This window comes from Equus caballus, chromosome 12, assembly GCF_041296265.1.
Source record: "Equus caballus isolate H_3958 breed thoroughbred chromosome 12, TB-T2T, whole genome shotgun sequence".
NCBI lineage: Eukaryota > Metazoa > Chordata > Mammalia > Perissodactyla > Equidae > Equus > Equus caballus.
In genome coordinates, this window is record NC_091695.1 from 28,176,816 (window position 1) to 28,196,679 (window position 19,864).

The window sequence follows — 19,864 nt, forward strand, 5'->3', positions numbered from 1 at the left end:
GAAACACCTTTACAAACAATATTTCTAAGACATTATTGGGTATTCTGGCTTCTCACTGGCCATTTTTTCCAAAACCCCAAGCTACTTGATTTACTTAATTGTCTTTGCTTCTAATATGATTGAATTTTCCTGAAAATCAAGGCATCTTATTAGGTAGCTAATATTTATTCAGTGTGTACTATGTTCCAGGTGTTATTCTGCATGCTTTTATGTTTCATCTTATTTTAACTTTTAACAACTTCATGAGATATGTACTCTTATCATTCCCATTTTTCAGATAAGGAGACTTGGATCAGAGGAGGAAATAAGGTCACACAAACCATGAAGGGAAGAACTGAGATTCAAATCCAGGCAGTCTAGCTCCAGAGCCGTATCTTAAGTATCTCCACTGAACCGCTCACTAAAACGTGTTCACTGCTACATTAATCTTATTTCTAAAAAACTATAGAGTGGAGAGTACTATACTTGGTATTTTGGATGATGTAAATTATCCAATAACGAGCCTATAGGCCTGGAAGAGAGAGAAATGAGCCCATAGAAATATAATACAAAACGAGAGATGATATGTGGTATGAGAAAGGCAGAGATAAATTCTTATGGGTGATCACCAGCTGGATGTAGGCAGGAAGCTAGAGATTAGGGAAGACCTCTTCATATTTTTTGCAATAACAGATCACAAAAGATCTCTAAACTGGCAGAGACCATGTCAGACACATTATTGCACAAATGGACAGGGCAATGACAGTGTAATTGAACATGCTGTAAATAACATGATCACCACATCTTTTTACATACTCTTTCAGGAATTGAACAGAAAGGAGGTAATGCTGATTGCTTGCCAAATAAGTGAGACAAAATGAAGAGAATTCATCTTTTAGGAGGAAGAAATAAGGAGATATTAAAGTGTTTTGCAATATATGCTGTTGTAACTGAGGGAAGGGAAATCTCAGTGTTTGGATGGTGACCACTGCAAAGCTTTTGCCCGCTGATGCCTAAGAGACAAAATTACCCCAGAAGATCCTACTGTACACAGAGAAATATGCTAAACCAGTGATACTGTCTCTAATCCCCGAGCACCTTTAATTGTCACATGGTTTTACTCAATCACCCTAGAGTCTATCATTTCTAATTCAACCTTGTTTTTAGCTGCTTCTTATTTATCAAGGACTCGTAAGCTTTCTTCTTTTGTTTTGGATAAATTTTATCTGGGCTCCCTTCCTTTGGTTTTTTCAGATGTCATTCTTGGCATCAGATACTCTCCCTCCCCATACTTATCTCCATTTGATCCTGCTTAGAAAGTGAAAAAAAAAGAAAGAAATGGAAAAAGTAAATGAAAAAGTAACCCTTTTGGCATGCCCCTCTTCTTTATGATATTTATGTATAAGCCTTCCTTATATTTTCTTAGATGACTTTGGAAAAGTTCAGTGTAATTATAGGGCAAGGAACGAAATCTGAAGAGATATGTTTATTAGGAAGAATATGGACAGGATCACTCTCAGAAGACCAAGTATTACAATTATTCTTGACTGGTGGCCCCTCACTTCCTCAAGACCTGGCATGTTCAACAAAGTTACATGGGAACCACTCAACTCAGGAGCCTTCTGTAGACTGCTCATATATGACTTTCTGAATGGATCAAATAAGATAGTATAGGCCCCTCAAAAATGATCCACAACTTTTCCTCTGGGCCTGTGTTTTCTCCTTTTAAACACTAAAAAAGTTCTCAAAGGTTTTCCAGTTCCCCATTTTATGCCAAAGTGCACAACAAGACACATAAGAGATCCACGCATATATATCTGAAGGTGGGTGGAATGGACCCCCAGGGTGCAGTGGAACTAGGGGAGCAGCCCCCTCCACCTCCTCCAACAGCAGTTATCCAGGGTGTAGATCCTCACACCAGTGTATGTGCCTGCAAGCAGTTGCTTCAAGAGCAGAAAAGCAGGTGCCATACATCACTACTGTCATGTGAGTGGAAACAGTAGGTGCCATGACTTACATAACTCTGGGCAGACACAACGGAAACAGAAACAGCAGGCACTGGAGCTCATGTAACTGTGAATGGTCATGGCAGGAGCAAAACCAATAGGTGTCCCCGCCTGTCCCCAAGTGGATCTGCCCCACGTGTCTGTAAGTGGTCACTGGGGGACAGAGAAAACAGGGGCAGCTTGCTCCCTGCCTGTCTCTCAGCAGATCCCTCCCCCTCTACCTGCATTGGACAGGTCTTTCCAACATTGGGAGCAGTATACAAAACTCATATTTTCCCAGGTAGGGCAGGGGACCCTAACCTCAGTTTGCAAAACAAACCAACTAGCTCTAGAAACCAGAGGCTGCACAAGCAACAACCTCTCTCTGCTTAGCCCCTCCAAACCCCCAGTGGTGGCAGGTGGAACCTGTAACCAGAGGCTTCAGGAAATACAATGGAACTAGTTACCCAGCCCCCAGTGGCAGAACCCCCAATATCAGGTCCACCAGCAGCAGGGGCTGCATACAATCTTCAAGTACCAGAGGCCCCAGAAGTGACAGTGACACTCATGAACCCAGCACCCAGGCATTGGTGCAAACAGTAACCCTAGACAACCTTGGAGCAGCAGTGTAGATGGTATATAATGCAGCAGTATCCTCTCCCATGGAGAGCCCAAGGAGAAGCAGTGGAGAAGCATGACACCCAGGAGACCCCAGAAGCAGCAGAAGTGTATGAAGCCTGGTGACCCCACTGGTGACACCTGAGACTGCACTGACATCATAAGCAGCAAGTCACTAGCAACCTCAGAGGCTAAAGTAGCACAAGGAGGGCACTGACTACACCACCAGCAGAGGTAGTAGAGGGTGGAAAGTGCAGGGTATCAAATACAAACAAAAGCAACTCAGAACCAAAGTAACCAAACCCATACCCAATAGGAAATGTGGTTACTACCACAAATGTGCCAGCAAAGAATCAGTTACCATGAAGAACTAAGTAACACGGAAGAAGAGAAAGAGAATAACAACCCTCTAGAAATCAAACTTGAAGTTACAGGAGATTACAATCCCAGTAACAAAGTACAAAGTCAACAGAAGGAGGGAAGAAACAAAAATTAGAGCAGAAATAGATGAAATAGAGACCAAAAAAAAAAAACGTAGAAAGAATCAATAAAACTAAGAACTGGTTCTTTGAGAAGATAAACAAAATTGACAAGCCCTCAGCCAGACTCATTAAGGAAAAGAGAGAAGTCTCAAATAAATAAAATTAGAAATGAAAGAGAAGAAATTACAACGGATATTACAGAAATGGAAAGGATTATAGGAGAATACTATGAAAAACTATATGTCAACAAATTGGATAATCTAGAAGAAATGAATAAATTCTTAGACTCATACAACCTCCCAAAACTGGATCAATAAGAAATAGAGAATCTGAATAGAGTAATCACAAGTAAAGAGATTGAAACAGTAATCAAAAACCTCTCAAAAAACAAAAGTCCAGGATCAGATGGCTTCTCTGGAGAATTCTAGCAAATATTCAAAGATTTAATACCTACCATTCTCAAACAATTCCAAATATTTGAAGAAGATGGAGCACTTCCCAACTCATTCTATGAGGCCAACATTACCCTGATACCAAAATCAGACAAGGACAACACAAAGAAGGAAAATTATGGGCCAATATCACTGATGAACGTAGATTCTAAAATCCTCCACAAAATATTGCCAGACCAAATACAGCAATACGTGAAAAGAGTCATACACCAGGATCAAGTCGGATTTATACCAGGGACGCAGGGATGATTCAACATCTGCAAATCAATCACACCATATTAACAAAAAGAGGAATAAAAGTCACATGATAATCTCAATAAATGCAGAGAAAGCGTTTGACAAAATCCAACATCCATTTACAATACAAATTCTCAATAAAATGGGTATAGAAGGAAAGTACCTCAACACAATAAAGGTCTTATGTGACAAACCCACAGCCAACATCAAACTTAATGGTTAAAAACTGAAAGCCATCCCTTGAGAAGAGGAACAAGACAAGGGTGCCCACTCTCGCCACTCCTTTTCAACATAGAACTGGAGGTTTGGGCCAGAGCAATTAGGCAAGAAAAAGAAATAAAAGGTATCCAAATAGGAAAAGAAGAAGAGAAACTCTCTCTGTTTGCAGATGGCATGATCCCATTATAGAAAACCTAACGAATCCACCTGAAAACTATTAGAAATAAGGAACAACTACAGCACAGTTGCAGGGTACAAAATCAACTTATAAAAACCAGTTTCATTTATCTACATTAATGAACTAGCAGAATAAGAACTCAAAAATACAATACCTTTTACGACCACAACAAAAAGAATAAAATATCTTGGAATAAATTTAACCAAGGAGGTGAAAGAGCTATACACCAAACATTCTAAGACATTATTAAAAGAAATCAAAGAAAATATAAAAAAATGGAAAGATATTCCATGCTCTTGGAGTGGAAGAATAGACGTAGTTAAAATGTCCATATTACCTAAACCAACCTACAGATTCAATGGAATCTCAATCTGAACCCAATGACATTATTCACAAAAACAGAAGAAAGAATCTTAACATTTATATGAAACAACAAAAGACCCTGAATAACTAAAGCAATCCTGAGAAAAATGAAAAAAGCTGAAAAATCACACTCCCTGAATTCAAAATATACTGTAAAGCTATAGTAATCAAAACAGCATGGTTATGGCACAAAAATAGACACTCAGATCAATGAAACTGAATTGAGAGCCTAGAAATTAAACCACATATCTATGTATAGCTAATCTTTGAAAATGGAGCCAAGAACATACAATGGAGAAAAGAAAGTCTCTTCAATAAATACTGTAGAGAAAACTGGATAGCCATGTGCAAAAGAATGAAAGTAGATCTTCTTACACCCTACAGAAAAATTAACACAAAATGGGTTAAAGCCTTGAATATAAGACCTGAAACCATAAAACTCTTTGGATAAAACATAGGCAGTACACCTTTTGACACTGGTCTTAGCAGTATCTTCTTGAATATCATGTCTTCTCAGTCAAGGGAAACAAAAGAAAACATAAACAAATGGGACTACTTCAAACCAAAAAACTCATGCAAAGCCAAGGAAACCACCAACAAAAGGAAAAAAATCCACCTACCAGCTGGCGAAAAGATTTATAGATCATATATCCACCAAGAGGTTAATTTCCAAAATATAAAAAGAACTCATACAATTCAACAACAAAAAATGAACAACCCAATCAAATAATAGGCAGAAGATAGGAAAAAATTTTCCAAAGAAGATATACATACGGCCAACAGGCACTTGAAAAGATATTCAACATCAATAATTTTTAGAGAAATGCAAGTCAAAACTTCACTGAGATATCACCTCACACCTGTCACAATGGCCACAATTAACAGGATAATAAATAACAAGTGTTGGAGAGGATGTGGAGAAAAGGGAACCCTCATACACTGTCAATGGGAATGCAAACTGCTACAGCAACTATGGAAAACAGTATTGAGATTTCTCAAAAAATTAAAAATAGAAATACCATATGATCCAGCTATTCCACTACTGGGTATTTATCCAGAGAATTCGAAATCAGCAATTCAAAGAGATTTATGCATCCCTTTGTGCACCACAGCATTATTCACAGTAGCCAAGATGTAGAAGAACCCAACTGCCCATCAATGGATGAATGGATAAAAAAGATGTGGTATATACACACAATGGAATCCTACTCACTCATAAAAAAAAATGAAATCCTGTTATTTGTGACAACATGGGTGGACGTTAAGGGTATAACGTAAGTTAAGTATGTCCAACAGAGAAAGCCAAATATCATATGATTTCATTCATAGGTAGAAGATAAAAACAATAACAGCAACAAAAAATACAGAGAGATAGAGATTAGATTTGTGGGTATCAGAGGGGATATGATGGAGGGAAATAGTGAAAAGAGTAAAAGGGTGTGTATATGGGGACAGATTGTAATTAATCTTTGGGTGGTGAACATTATGTAATTTACACAGAAACCGAAATATAGTCATGTACCTCTGAAACTGTTATAATGTTATTAATCAATGTTACCTCAATAAAAAATAAAGAAGCAAAAAGAAAAAAGGGATCCAATGGAATCTCCAAGGGTAATATGTAAATGTAAAGACATCTGTTTGATACTAGTTAGTTTGGTCTGAGTAATCTCACAAATCAATAGTCAGTGTTGCTATACATTTTGTTCTTTTTTTTAACCAGCACACAAGGACTGCACTTTATGTCTTACTTCAGACAAGAAAAACTGGCCAGACTTGAGAACCCTGCCTCTTCCACTATCTATTTCCTTTCCTGGCCCTTGAGGTTTCCTGGAAAATATGAGCATTAAAGTAATTTAAACCATTCTATTCCATCTATTATATCACCCCAAACAACCATAAATCTCTAAGACATAAAATGTGTTCAACATGAACAATAAGAAATAATGTATACCAGCTTTTCATATTTGTTCTTTGTTCCTGCAGTATTGAATATTCAATAACTCTATTATTACAATGAACTCTCACAGAAGACTTCTCACAGAAAAGATGTTCAGATGCTTGAAATACCAGAAATGATTGGGCAGTGCCATCCCATTGGCTATGTGAACCAAGGGTAAAGTTTTCCAGATTTGATGGGGGAGAGAAAGAGATGTTTGAGTCCCACAATATCAGAAGCTGCTATTGGCTGTGACATGGATTTTGAATATCATCTCCAATCAGAAATCCCCACTGGACAATAGATGCAGGAAATTAACTCATCAGACTCATAAATAAATGGCAGTGAAGGGAGCCAATACTTCATTCCATTCTTTATATGATTCAAATCACCTCTTCCCTCCTTAGGCTACAACTATGGAGACTAGGATGTGACTAAAAATTTATTAGATGATTAGCATTGAAGAGACCTTAGATAGACATTAGACATTAGCTGTCTCAGACTGGTCTCCCCAGGAGACACAATCAGGCCAATAGCATAGCTTTGTTTCTGTCCAAAGGCACATTACCACTCTGTGTTCATTCCCACTCTGGTCAGAAACACAGAACAAGCATTTGTCACCATGATGTCTGGATAATGCTACATCAAAATATTTGGCAGACAAGGTTTGTACACTCCTGGGGACCTCTGTCAATTATCTCTCCTTTAAGGTCAGAAGCTTGCAATTGGACAGAGCTTAATCTCAGAAGCAAGAAGAAGCAAAACGTTTCTAAACCCTGATGTTTCACAAATACTTGCAGATAGATTAATAAATGATAAGGCCACTCCTCATGTAGAGTGAAAGTAATGAACCTCCAGGACTTAAAGATATTGTGTCTGTGTGGCATTGAGTAAGCTATTGGCTCATTTTGGCATATTATCTGGGTCAAACAAGCCTTCTTTGTCCAAAGATAGTATGAATTTTGTTATAGTGTATTAGTGTGCATATTGCTGTGGGTGAAAGTGATTCTGACAAGACAAATTGGTCAGAAATCTCATAATCTGTGACCTCAGCAATACTCTAACTTATTTTGCAACATCTTCAAGGCACCTTTGATTTCCTTGTTCCTCAGACTGTAAATCAAGGGATTCAACATGGGAATCACCACAGTGTAGAAGACTGATGTGAAACTGTCAAAGCTGGAGGAACCACCACAACTGGAACTCAAGTAGACAAATATACCTGAGGTACACAAGAGGGTCACTGCTGTCAAGTGAGAAGCACAGGGGTTGAAACCTTTGAACTTGCCTTTAGCGAAAGTGATAATATAGCCATAGGATATCATAATAACTAAGACATTATCCCAAAGATCATTGTAAATATAGCAATCATGAGTTCTACAGAGAAAGTGTCAGAGCAGAACAGGACTAACAGTTGGGGCATGTCACAGAAGAAGTGGTTGATGACGTCAGGCCCACAGAAGTAGGACTGAAGCATGACACATAATTTGGATATAGAACCAGAGAGTCCAACCATATAGGACACAAGCACTATCTGAACACAGAGGGTTGGTGATATGATTGATGACTAGAGAAGTAGGTTACAAATGGCAACATATCAGTCATAAAACATGGCTGTCATGAGACAAGACTCACTCAGTCCCATGGTTGAGACAAAGTCCTAAATAATACAACCCACAAAGGTGATACCTTTCTGTTCCTGGAAGAAATTGGAGAGCATCTTGGGGACTGTGGAGGTCACATAGCAGATATCAATGAGAGAAAGATAACTGAGGAAGAAGTTCATGGATGTGTGGATGTGGGTAATCTATCCTTATTAAGATGAGGAGGCACGGGTTCCAAGTCAGAGTCATAATGTAGATCAACAGGAATACAGCAAAGAGCACTCCTATGATTCTGGAGAAATACGAGAATCTCAAGAGGATGAAATGGGTGATATCTGTAATATTTCCTCCCCAAACCATTGGCTTCGTGCTCCTAAAATCAGAAAAGAGACAAAAGAATGGATTGCAGACGCAGGCGAAACAATAGCATTACAATGCTCATAGATGCCATTTCTTTTCGTTCATTGAGCACTGAAAAAGGGAAAACACTTTATTGTCCTGGTGGAAAGACCCCAGTTTTCTTCTCCAATTGTCAAGAAATACCTTCTCAGTGTTTCAGGTTCTCAATTACTTCATGAGGTCTCAAGAAAATTACAAGAGATCTGGGGCTGGCCTGGTGGCATAGTGGTTAAGCTTTCACTCTCCACTTCACCGGCTCGGAGTTTCCTAGGTCAGATCTCAGGCAAGGACCTGTGCACTGCTTATTAAGCAATGCTGTGGCAGGTGTTCCACAGATAAAGTAGAGGAAGATGGCCACGGATGTTAGCACAAGGCCAATCTTTCTCAAAAATAAATAAATAAATAAATAATATTTAAAAAGTTGATAGAGAACTTTTTAAAAAGCAATAGAAATTCAGTGAATTATCTATGATAGACATCATTGACTAAAATCAATTTTTAAAAGACTTTTAATAATTAAAAATATAATTGTGGCTTTATAATAGTAAAGCATAAGTGGCATCATTCCAGAATAAACTTGTAATAGCTCTTCTTTCCCAGACAGTCATCTAGATAGATTTTTAAAAATTTCTTCTTTCACCTATACGAAAAATTATCCTGTTTATAATAACTTCTCAAACCTTTTTACCAATATATTTAATATAATATCTTCAAAATGGCCTGGATAATTGTATCATAATTTATAATCCTGATATTTTCTTGGTGTACAGCATGTATGCTAATAAAGTTATGAAATGTCTTCTTAGGGAAGTCTTCATAGGAGCCAGTCTTAAAAGGAGGCTAGTAAAACTCACAATTACAATCAAATATTGTCTCAAATGTAGGATATTTTTCAACTTAGGAAATAGCATAGTACTGTGGTTAGGGTTCAGACTTTAGAGTTTCTGTTCTGAGTGGCATCATCAAGATGGCAAAATAGGTCATTCCTGACTTTGGTAACCCTCATAAGAACAATTACCAACTATTCACAGACAGGACATCATTGCAAAAATCCTAAAACATGAGGATGAGGCTGAAGCACCTCCACTAACCACAGAGAACAAGAAGAACCACATTAAAAGGGTAAAGGAGAAGCCATACTCTGACTCCATTGCCCCTCACCCTGCTGGCACAGTGCCACACCAAGAATACTCTCTTGTCCTATGGTTTCTTCAGCAAGCTAAACAACCTAGAAGACATAGATAAATTACAAGAAACATACAACCTAGAAAAACTGAATCAGGAAGAAACAGAAAATCTGAACAGACAAATAACAATTAAGGAGATTGAATTATTAATCAACAGCCTCCCAACAAAGAAAAACCCAGGACCAGATGGTTTTATGGTGAGTCTGTCAAATATTTAAAGAAGAATTAAGACCAGTCTTTCTCAAACTCTTCCAAAAAACTGAAGATGAAGAACCACTTCTAAATTCACTTATAAGACCAGCACTGACACCAAAGCCAGATAAGGACACTGCAAGAAAAGAAAACTACAGGCCAATATTCCTGATGAATACAGATTTCAAAATTCTCAAAAAATACTAAACGATAAAAACTCTCAATAAATTAGGTATACAAGGAACTAAATTCAACATAATTAAGGCCCTATCAACAAGCCAACATCTAACATCATACTAAATAGTGAATGATCAAAAGCATTTTTCTAAGATCAGGAAGAAGACAAAGTTGGCCATTCTCAAGATTCCTATTCAAGATAGTACTTGGTCAGAGCCAGTGCAAGTGGGTCAAAAATAATAATAAAAGTCATCAGAATTGGAAATAAAGAATTGAAATTGTGTCTATAAGCAGATGACATGATTTTACCTACAGAAAATCATAAAAACTTCACCGAAAACCTGTTAGATCTAATCCATCAATTTAGTAAAGTTGCAGGATACAAACTAAGCATTCTAGATATTAACACAAATTGTCTGAAAAAGAAATAAATAAGATAATCTCATTCACGACAGCATCAAAAAACAAAATACTTAGCAATAAATTTAACCAAGAAGGTTAAAGTTCTCTTCACTGAACACTATAAGACATTGACAAAAGAAATTGAAAAAGACACAAGTAATGGAAAGGTATCCCATGTTCATGGATTTGAAGAATTAATATTATTAAAATATCCATACTACCCAAAGCCATCGATATATTCAATGCAGTCTCTACCAAGATTCCAGTGACATTTTTCACAGAAGTAGAACATACAATCCTAAAATTTTTGTTGAAATACAAAAGACCCTGAACAGACAAAGCAATCCTGAGAAAGAAGAATAAAGCTGTCAAAGAGGCATTACGCTTCCTGATTTCAAACTATATTACAAAGCCATAGTAATCAAAGCAGTATGGTACTAGCATAGAAACAGACACTTAGACCAATGGAACAGAATCAAGAGCCCGGAAATAAAACTGTGGGTATATGATCAACTAACATTTGAAAAGAGAGCATGAAATACTCAATGGAAAAAATACAGTCTCTTCAATAAATGGGTTTGGGAAAATTGGATATTCACATGCACACAATGAAACTAGACACCAATCTTACACCACTCACAAAAATAAACTCAAAAAGAATTAAAGACTTAAATGTCAGACCAGTAACCATAAAACTTCTAGAAGAAAACATAGAGAAAATTCTTCTGATCATGTATTGGAAAAGACTTTTTTCAATATTACGCCTAAAGCACAAGCAAAAAAATTAAAAATAATCAAGAAGGATTATATCAAAATAAAAAAACATCTGCACAGCAAAAGAAACGATAAGCTAATGAAAAGGTAATCTACAGAATGGGAGAAAATATTTGTAATCACGTATCTCATAAGGGGTTAATATCCACAATGCATAAGGAACTCATACAATTCAACAGCAAATAAATAATCCAATTAAAATTTTGGTATAGGACCTGAATAGATATTTTTGTGAAGAAGACATCCAAACTAACAACAGATATGTGAAAATGTGTTCAGCATCACTAATCATCAAGGAATTGAAATCAAAACCACAATAAGATATCAACTCACATCTGTTAGAGTGGCTATCATCAAAAAAGACAAGAGATAAAACTACAGGTAAGAATGTGGAGAAAAAGGAACCGTATGAACTGCTGTGAGAATGTAAACTAGTATAGCTACTGTGGAAAATAATGTGGATTTTCCTCAAAAAATTAAAAATAAACCTATCATATGATCCAGCAATTCCATCCTGGGTATATATCCAACGGAAATGAAATCACTGTCCCAAAAAGATACCTGAACTCCCATGTTCAATGCAGTATTATCTATAATAGCCAGGACGTGGATACACTCTAAGTGTCCATCAACAGATGAATGGACAAAGAAATCATATAATAAATGTAAAAATAATATAAACAACATGTGTATGTATAATTATGTATAAGTAACATAAATAATATGTATAATAAGAGAATATTATTCAGGCATAAAAAAGAAGGAAATCCTGGCATTTGCAACAATCTGGATAGACATTGAAGGAATTGTGCTGAGATTAATCAGACAGAGAAAGACAAGTACCATATGATCTATTTGAATGTGGAGTATTAAAAAAAATAACCTCATAGAAGCAAAGATAAGATTTGTGGTTGCCAGACGCAGAGGGTAGAAAGTGGGGGAATTGAGTGAATGTGGCCTAAAGGTACATATCTCCAGTTATAAGACAAATAATTTCTGACAATATAACATACAGCAAGATGACTTGGTTAGCAATATTGTATTGTATATTTGAAAGTGCTAAGAGAATAGATCACAAAAGTTCTCATCACAGGGAAGAATACTGTGACTATGTGGGGTGACGGGTGTTAACTAATCTTATTGTGGTAATCATTTTACGATATTTACATATATCAAATCATTGTGTTGTACACCTTAAACTTATGCAACGTTATATATCAATTACATCTCACTAAAACTGGAAAAAAAATTTAGTTCTGATACTCTCTCACTCTATGAACTGGTCCTAGTCACTTAAACACACTAGGTATGATTTACTTTTAACAAAGTGAGGACGACAAGAGCCTCTAAACTATAAGGTTAATGGGAGGCTTTTATTAGGAAATTCGTGCCAATGTTCAGCACATAATCTGGTACACATTAATTTTTCAATAGATGTTGGCTGTTATTATCATTGACTGCTTACAGATAACCATGAATGATGGCTATATCCGTGAATAGGAATGCCAGGTGCGATAGAGTTGTACGGGTTAATTTGGGGAAATTTCTGAGACATCATCAGCTCTGTAGACAGTCGGACATCATTACCTCTGGTCAGGTATAGATTCAGACCTAGTGCGCAGGCAAGCTAAACCACCTGGAGCCATACAGACACAAACCACATAAATGATTTCTATTTAGTTTGCTTTGATTCATGTACACTTGAGTCAGTTGACAACTACCATCAAGCTATGATGAGCTTTGATGTCGAGAAAGATTTTTGTTTCATTTGCGCTATGGTTTTATGAGTGTCAAAATTTTTCTGTTTACTCTTAAATAGACTGTTGCTAATATAATTTATCAGCTATTTATCCCAGATGCATTACATTCAATGAAAACATTTTGAAAGTATAAACTCTCATGCACAACATCCCTGAAACAACAACATAATTGATCAATTTGGTGAAAATAAGTCAAACTTTTGATCAAATAATTGTACTAAAATTCTTCACTTTCTTACTAACATTCTGGTAACAAAGGCAGCCATGACTAAATGTATTCCATGTAGCTCATCATTCACAGAAAACTGTGAGGAGTTGTGGATTGTTTCACTTGTTCATGAGAAAATTGATCCTAAAAGTGTATGATTTTATAATTTGGTAAGCTAGAGGAAAAGAAAAAAAACATTCTGAATATACTCACTCTCTCTGGTTAATTTTTTGCGTGTGTTCACCATCTGCCAAGGCAGTTTGTAGAAGAAAAAATGATTGATGTAAATTTTGGTTGGAGATATTACTGTGGGGATACAGCTAACCAAAACTCCTTCTAAATATGATCTACTAAGGACACGACAATTTGCAATTTTGTGCAGGATATAAAATCAGGTTAAGAAAGCCAGGAATGTTGCTGAATGACGAACAACATAGTAAAGAAGGATAAAAGAAACAGTCCCACCAACACTACCTGTTCATCTGGTGGGTCATCTCTAATATCTGGGTCACCAGTGCTAGTTTCTCCAGACCCATAGGGTCTTCAAAGATGACAATGGATGGTTATTTGGAGTATTTCAAAAGACGAATAGAATTGTAAGTGAAAACTTTGTCATATCATCATGAAATGACCAGCTTGGCTTTTGCTGCTACTCAGAAATTATGAATCAAAGTTATATACTGAAATAGAAACCAAATTAATAATTATGCAAAAGCACAATCCCCAAGGGAAAATTAAATTAAAAAGATTCATGGAATAGATAAAGTTGGGAAACAGACAAATATGTTTTACCTTAGTTAAGTCCCCTGTAATTCACAATTTAATATTTTGATTGAGTGCTCAATTATTAACTTCAGTAGTGTGTAGGCTTTATAGACATTATCTCATTGGATTCTAGATGATTCTATTGTCCCCAATTTATAAGTAGCAAACAGAAATTAACAGATTTCAAGATCATATACTTAAGAATTTGAGAACTAGAACTGAACATCCACTCCTCACCAGAGTAATACCTAATATTTTTGTTTTGAAGTTATTATTTTGATTGAGGGTCAGGGAAATTGGGTAAGGAAAAAGAGAACCTGAGCAAGGGCCCGAAGTGGAGGGTGCATAAATGAGGGAGAGGGAAGAATTGGAGAATGAAAGAGACTGAGGACCATAACCCTTGCTCCACAAATGTCCTACTGGAATTATTACACGGCTATTGAAATAGCACAGAATTCACTGTTTTCTGTAAATCTTGTCCTCTCATCTTGACATAGATCTCCCAGGAAGACAGAGTTCTTGCCAAAGGGTGAAGTCACTTATTTATTATCCATAGGAATTTTCCAGGCGGACCAGATTGCATTCAAAGATGAGTGATTTGGGCCATGAAATTGGCTGTCCACTCAGAGCCAAAGAGATGCCCACCACTGGGGTTCCTCTCAATGTGTTGTTAGGTGAGAGATGAAAGGAGAAGACAATTATAGGGAGAAAACCCTCCAGATACCTGCTCTCTGGAGTTATGGTTATCACGGAGTTTTTTCTGTGCTAATTTCATGCCCCACTTTGCCATGTCCCTTCAGATTCAATTCAGCACTTCCCCATGGTCCTCTTATGGTCTCAAGATTGATGTAGCTTTTTTTTTTTTTTTTTTTAACAACCCAGGAGTCATTTGAGTAGGAAAGGACATAGTGATAACATAGTCTAATATCATCAATTTCCAGGTGAGGATTTGAAGCCAATTTATCTAAAGGATTTGTCCAAGGTGACACAACTGGCTGGCAATAGAGCCTAATAATAAGTTAGGTATGTGGACACTTCCTTGTTTACAAAACTCTTTGATTTCAGATAGATACATACATACATATTCTCAAATATTTGACCTGAATCAATCATCTTAGCAGGTTCATGAGGCAGATATGGCATGATTTCCTATGCATAGGTGAGGAAATCAAGGCAATAAGGAATATGATAAAACTAATTCGTATCAGAGTCATGACTTATTGTGATTAATGCCTTGGGCACTGTTATCAGCCAATCTGGGTGGAATTCAAGGTTTCCACTTACTGGTTGAGCAAATTAACCTCTTGAAGCCACAGCATTATCACCTATTAAATGGGGCTGATCATAGTTGCTACTTCACAGAGTAGCTTTTTATAGAATCAAATTAGATAATGCTTATAAATCACTTATCAGAATGTGAAGTACACAGCATGTCTTCTATTAAGAATAGGCTTAATTTATGTGTTCTGAATTGGAATTCCTTTCAACATATTATGCTGCATTATTAAGCATTCATTAAGAATATCTATTTAAGATCATTCCCACAAACTTGTTTGTCTTTTTTTGTTTAGATGGAACTCATCTACCTTGCCGTTACTAGGGATACAGAGATGTTTTTGGAATGTCTCATTCTTTGTTTCATCTACTTCAGCTATCATTAATTCTAGAGAGAGGAGTGGGTGGGGCAATGAGTTAATTATTTAATTCTTGCTAATAGGTTAGTAGTCATATATCCCCCGGGTAAGAACTGTAATAATTTAATCTTTTAAATTGAACAGGCCCTTAAGATGGTTTTAAAAATACAACATCAAAGTGTAGAATTTGGCTGCCATGGATAAGCAATGGAGGACATCTTTATGTCACTAAGAACCATTTGTGCTCCACACATGACACTTCATGAGATTCAAGATGGATTGTTGCTACACTGAGAAGAATGTGGCAGACCACAATATGCCCAAAGGTTCTATCTGTAAAAGGGGAATAATTCCTCATCAACCAACTGCACGTGTTAATAGAAAAGAATCACTTCTATGCAATGTAACCGTATGAAGTTGAAAGTATTGTATAAATACTAATATAATACGTATGAAGATTAGTACTTAAACTCTTTCCTGAAAAAAATATTTCTTCTTAAATTTTCTTTAAGTTCTCTTGGTTGGACTCTGAGTTTCCATGGTCCCCTCAAGTCTGGTGTCTCTGCTGCTCCCTGGTCAAACTTAAGGCCTGGGAATCTCTGAGAGGCTCAGGGCACTGGGACTTAGACCCTGTCGCCCACACTCACGATGAAAGCCTTCATTTCTGAGGTCTTATATGGTCTCTGGGAAGCTACCTTGGAGTATGCTCCAGGCCGCCTATGCCCAGAAGTTGATGACTTTGACTTCTTTCTAGTCTCTGAGAATCTCCCCAACTCTTGACCTGAAAAGTGCCCCTTCTATCTACCATTCCTTTCTCCAATTTTTTTTTCATAATTCACTTCACAAGGACACTCAAGGAGTAGGATAGAGGGAATAAGATTATTTGAGAATAAAGCTAGATTATCTTTCTCCTTCTTCTCTCCTCTCATCTCCTCTCTCTCTTTCTCTCTCTGACTTTTTCTCTCTTTCCATTTCTCTTTTTTCTGTGTCCCTCCCTCTCACACCCTCTGCCTTTGGGATGAAATTATAAAAGTATTCATTTAAAAATTACTCTTAATTTTCACATCTATAATTTTATACATGATTTTGTTTTATTGTAATCAAAACATAAATAAATACCTAGTTAAAAATAAATAAAAGACATTTTAAGAATTGTAGAGGAAAGACCTATTTGAGTGGCTTCCTAGGTCTTCTCATTTATCTACATATAATATCAATCGGAACTTCTAATCTCGAAACACTGTTTTACCTGCCTAGGTCTAATCATGGAAAAAGACCTTTTAAACTGAATTCAATGTTGCTGACACTGCATTAGGCAGATCACTTGGTGGTGGCAGCTAAACATAATGGCATTAAGACATGAGAAGCCAAGTTTTCACTTCTTCTCTCTACCTAGCTTTCTTGTAACCTATAAAAGGTCACTTGCATATTTTTACCCTTGTCTTCCTTATGGAGGAAATAATATTTGCTCAAATATTATTCTTACTGAGATAAATATGTTGCCTTCTTTACTACCCTCATCAAGGCCTCTTTGATCTCCTTGTTCCTCAGACTATAGATAAGAGGGTTTAACATTGGGATGAGGATAACATAGAACACTGACAGAACCTTGTTCTGCTTTTTGGAGTGGCTAGAGCTAGGATGCAGGTACACAGAGAAGCCCATGCCATAGAAGATTGTCACAACAGCCAGGTGGGAGGCACAGGTATTGAAGGCCTTGGCACTACCTTTTATGGAGGATATTTTCAGGATGGAAGTTGCAATAAAACCATAGGATAAGAGGATGACAAGGAAGGAAGTGAATCCAACAAAAATAGATTCCAGAAAAAGAATCATTTGGCTCATAAAGGGATTGGAGCAAGACAAGGAAATAATCTGGGTTATGTCACAGAAGAAATTTGGAATGATATTGTGCCCACAAAAGTAGAGATGAAAGCAAGAAACTGTTTGAATTAAGCTACCAAGGAAACCACTCCCATAGGCTCCAGCAACCATCTTCTGACAGAGGTCAGGATCCATGATGGCTGAGTACTGCAGAGGCCTACCAATAGCAATATATCTGTCATAGGCCATTACGGCCAACAGGCAGCACTCAGCCTGAGCCATCCAGGACCCAACAAAATACTGGGTGGCACAAGCAATGAATGAAATTGTTTTTTCATCTTTTAAGAAGTCTGAAAGCATCCTTGGGCTGATGGAAGAAGAATAGCAGATGTCTATAAATGACAGGAAACTGAGAAAAAAGTACATAGGTGTGTGCAGGTGGGAGTCCATCCTGATAAGGAGGATGAGACCAAGGTTCCAGATTATGGTCAGAAGGTAGATCCCTAGGAAGATTGGAAAGAGGATAAGTTGCAGCTCTTTTTCATCTGACAGTCCCAGGAGAACAAACATGGCCACAGAAGTATTATTTCTATCCTCTTTCATGGACCTGCTCAGTACTATCTGCTGAGAAAACGATGAGAGAAGGAAATGTTTTCATCCTCAAAAAACAAAAGAAGACACTATTTTTTTCCAGTGATGCTACTGACTGTGTATACATCTTCAATCATGAATGTCAAGTTAATCTGTGTTTCATGTATAATCATGAAACTTAACTAAAAACTTCTCTTAGTTAAATATTGTCATTCTCTTTGGGGACAAAAGACAGTAAACAGGCACCATTAGTACATTATCTACTAAAATGTCTTGATTTCATGTTTTTCTGTTCCAGATTTTAAAAATATAGGAGGGGTCAGCCCGGTGGTGCAGCGGTTAAGTTCGCACATTCAGCTTCAGCGGCCCAGGGTTCGCTGGTTCAGATCCCAGGTGTGGACACGGCAGCGTTTGGCAAAAGCCATGCTGTGGTAGGCGTCCCACGCATAAAGTGGAGGAAGATAGGCATGGATGTTAGCTCAGGGCCAGTCTTCCTCAGCAAAAAAAGGAGGATTGGCAGTAGTTAGCTCAGGGCTAATCTTCCTCAAAAAAAATAGGAGACTTAGACATATAGTAAACCAGAAAAACACTGTCATCTCTCTATATGGTGAAACAGAACGATTCTGCCAAGGCATGGCTCTGACATTTATTCGGTGATTGAAGAAGCCACTGAATCCTGTGAGCCTCATACGTCAAATAAGGATGATGAAATACATGCTCTTTAAAATCTCCTTGAGAACTAATGTTCAATTAATCTGTAATCAGGGAGTGTGGACATTTCTATAGCTGTCTTTCTGCACTCATACAGCCTTGAAAGATATAAGAATAATGCAATGGGATGGTGGGACAAGTCACACACCAAGAAGCAGCTTGGAAATGGATGTGACTTACTCTCATTAACGATGCTAAGAAAGATACTGAGAAATTAGGTAAGAAAGATTGAAAGAGCCATTATGCTCCTTTCCTCAGAGGCGTATTTTTTCTTTCCTCAGTATAGAAATACTTATGAGTTAAATTATCTAGGACAGTGATTTCTGATCTTCTTTGAGTCACTGATACTTTTGAAACTCTTTTGGAAATTCTGGACCATCTACCAAGCAAACTGCAGCTACTTACCGCCTTTGCACATGGTTTTGTTAGATTCTCAGTCACCCTCCATTCTATTCATGGTTCCTAGGTTAAAGACTTCTCCTACAAAATAAACTGACTTTAACTCATATAAAGGTTAGGATGCTTAGGCAGTGGATATGGGGATTAGGAAACTGAGGCAGGATTTCTGGAAGTTCTTCCTCCTTTTCTCTTTGGAGCCAGTCCAGGGAAAGTAAGCACTAAGTCCTCAGGCCAAATGGTAAATAACCAAAATAATGTTTTTGCCTTAGGTACTGAATGCCCTCTTCAAGATGCTGTAGTTGTCATCTCTCCAGATGGTCATAGAACAACTACCAACACAAACCCATTTTTATTTAGATGAACTCAAACTAGAAAGAAAATAATAGAAAGCTGTGAAAGGTAGAAAATAGATGCCAAATACAGCCTAAGAGTTGTATATGGTTAAAAGTAGAAGTCTTGGAGATTTCCCTGGAAGTAGGCTGTGACATGAATGGAATAAACTGCGTTTGTGAACTACAAATATTTGTCAGTATTAGCTACCCAGAGTGTCTTTCTTTTCCCCAACTATTTCTCAGCCTCCTAATTCCAAAAATGAATGAAAAGAGAAAATACCCATAGAAGCATAAGACTATAGCCTGAGAAGTAAGGTGGACAGTTTCATTCCCCAAAATCAGACTAATCATTGCTTCATAGTCCCTTGAACATGTTTTGAAAACAGTTGATTTATGCACTGTTTTGAAAATAATTCTGAAGGAATGAAGTTATTAATTAGAGAAGAAATTTAA

The 19,864-nt window shown here is 37.1% G+C and overlaps 1 protein-coding gene and 1 pseudogene across 1 annotated transcript; both read right to left on the reverse strand.

Moving 5' to 3' along the window:
* Nucleotides 1-7,501: 7,501 nt before the first annotated feature.
* Nucleotides 7,502-8,416, reverse strand: LOC138916813 (olfactory receptor 5AN1-like; annotated as a pseudogene).
* Nucleotides 8,417-17,036: 8,620 nt separating this feature from the next.
* LOC138916814 (olfactory receptor 5AN6-like) lies at nt 17,037-17,981 on the reverse strand. Its single transcript, XM_070230428.1, has one exon. The coding sequence runs from the start codon at nt 17,979-17,981 to the stop codon at nt 17,037-17,039; it is 945 nt and encodes a 314-aa protein (XP_070086529.1).
* Nucleotides 17,982-19,864: the final 1,883 nt, after the last annotated feature.

Bases quoted from the DNA above. Each gene is read 5' to 3' on its own strand.
- LOC138916814 (XM_070230428.1), bottom strand. From the start codon at position 17,981: ATGAAAGAGGATAGAAATAATACTTCTGTGGCCATGTTTGTTCTCCTG.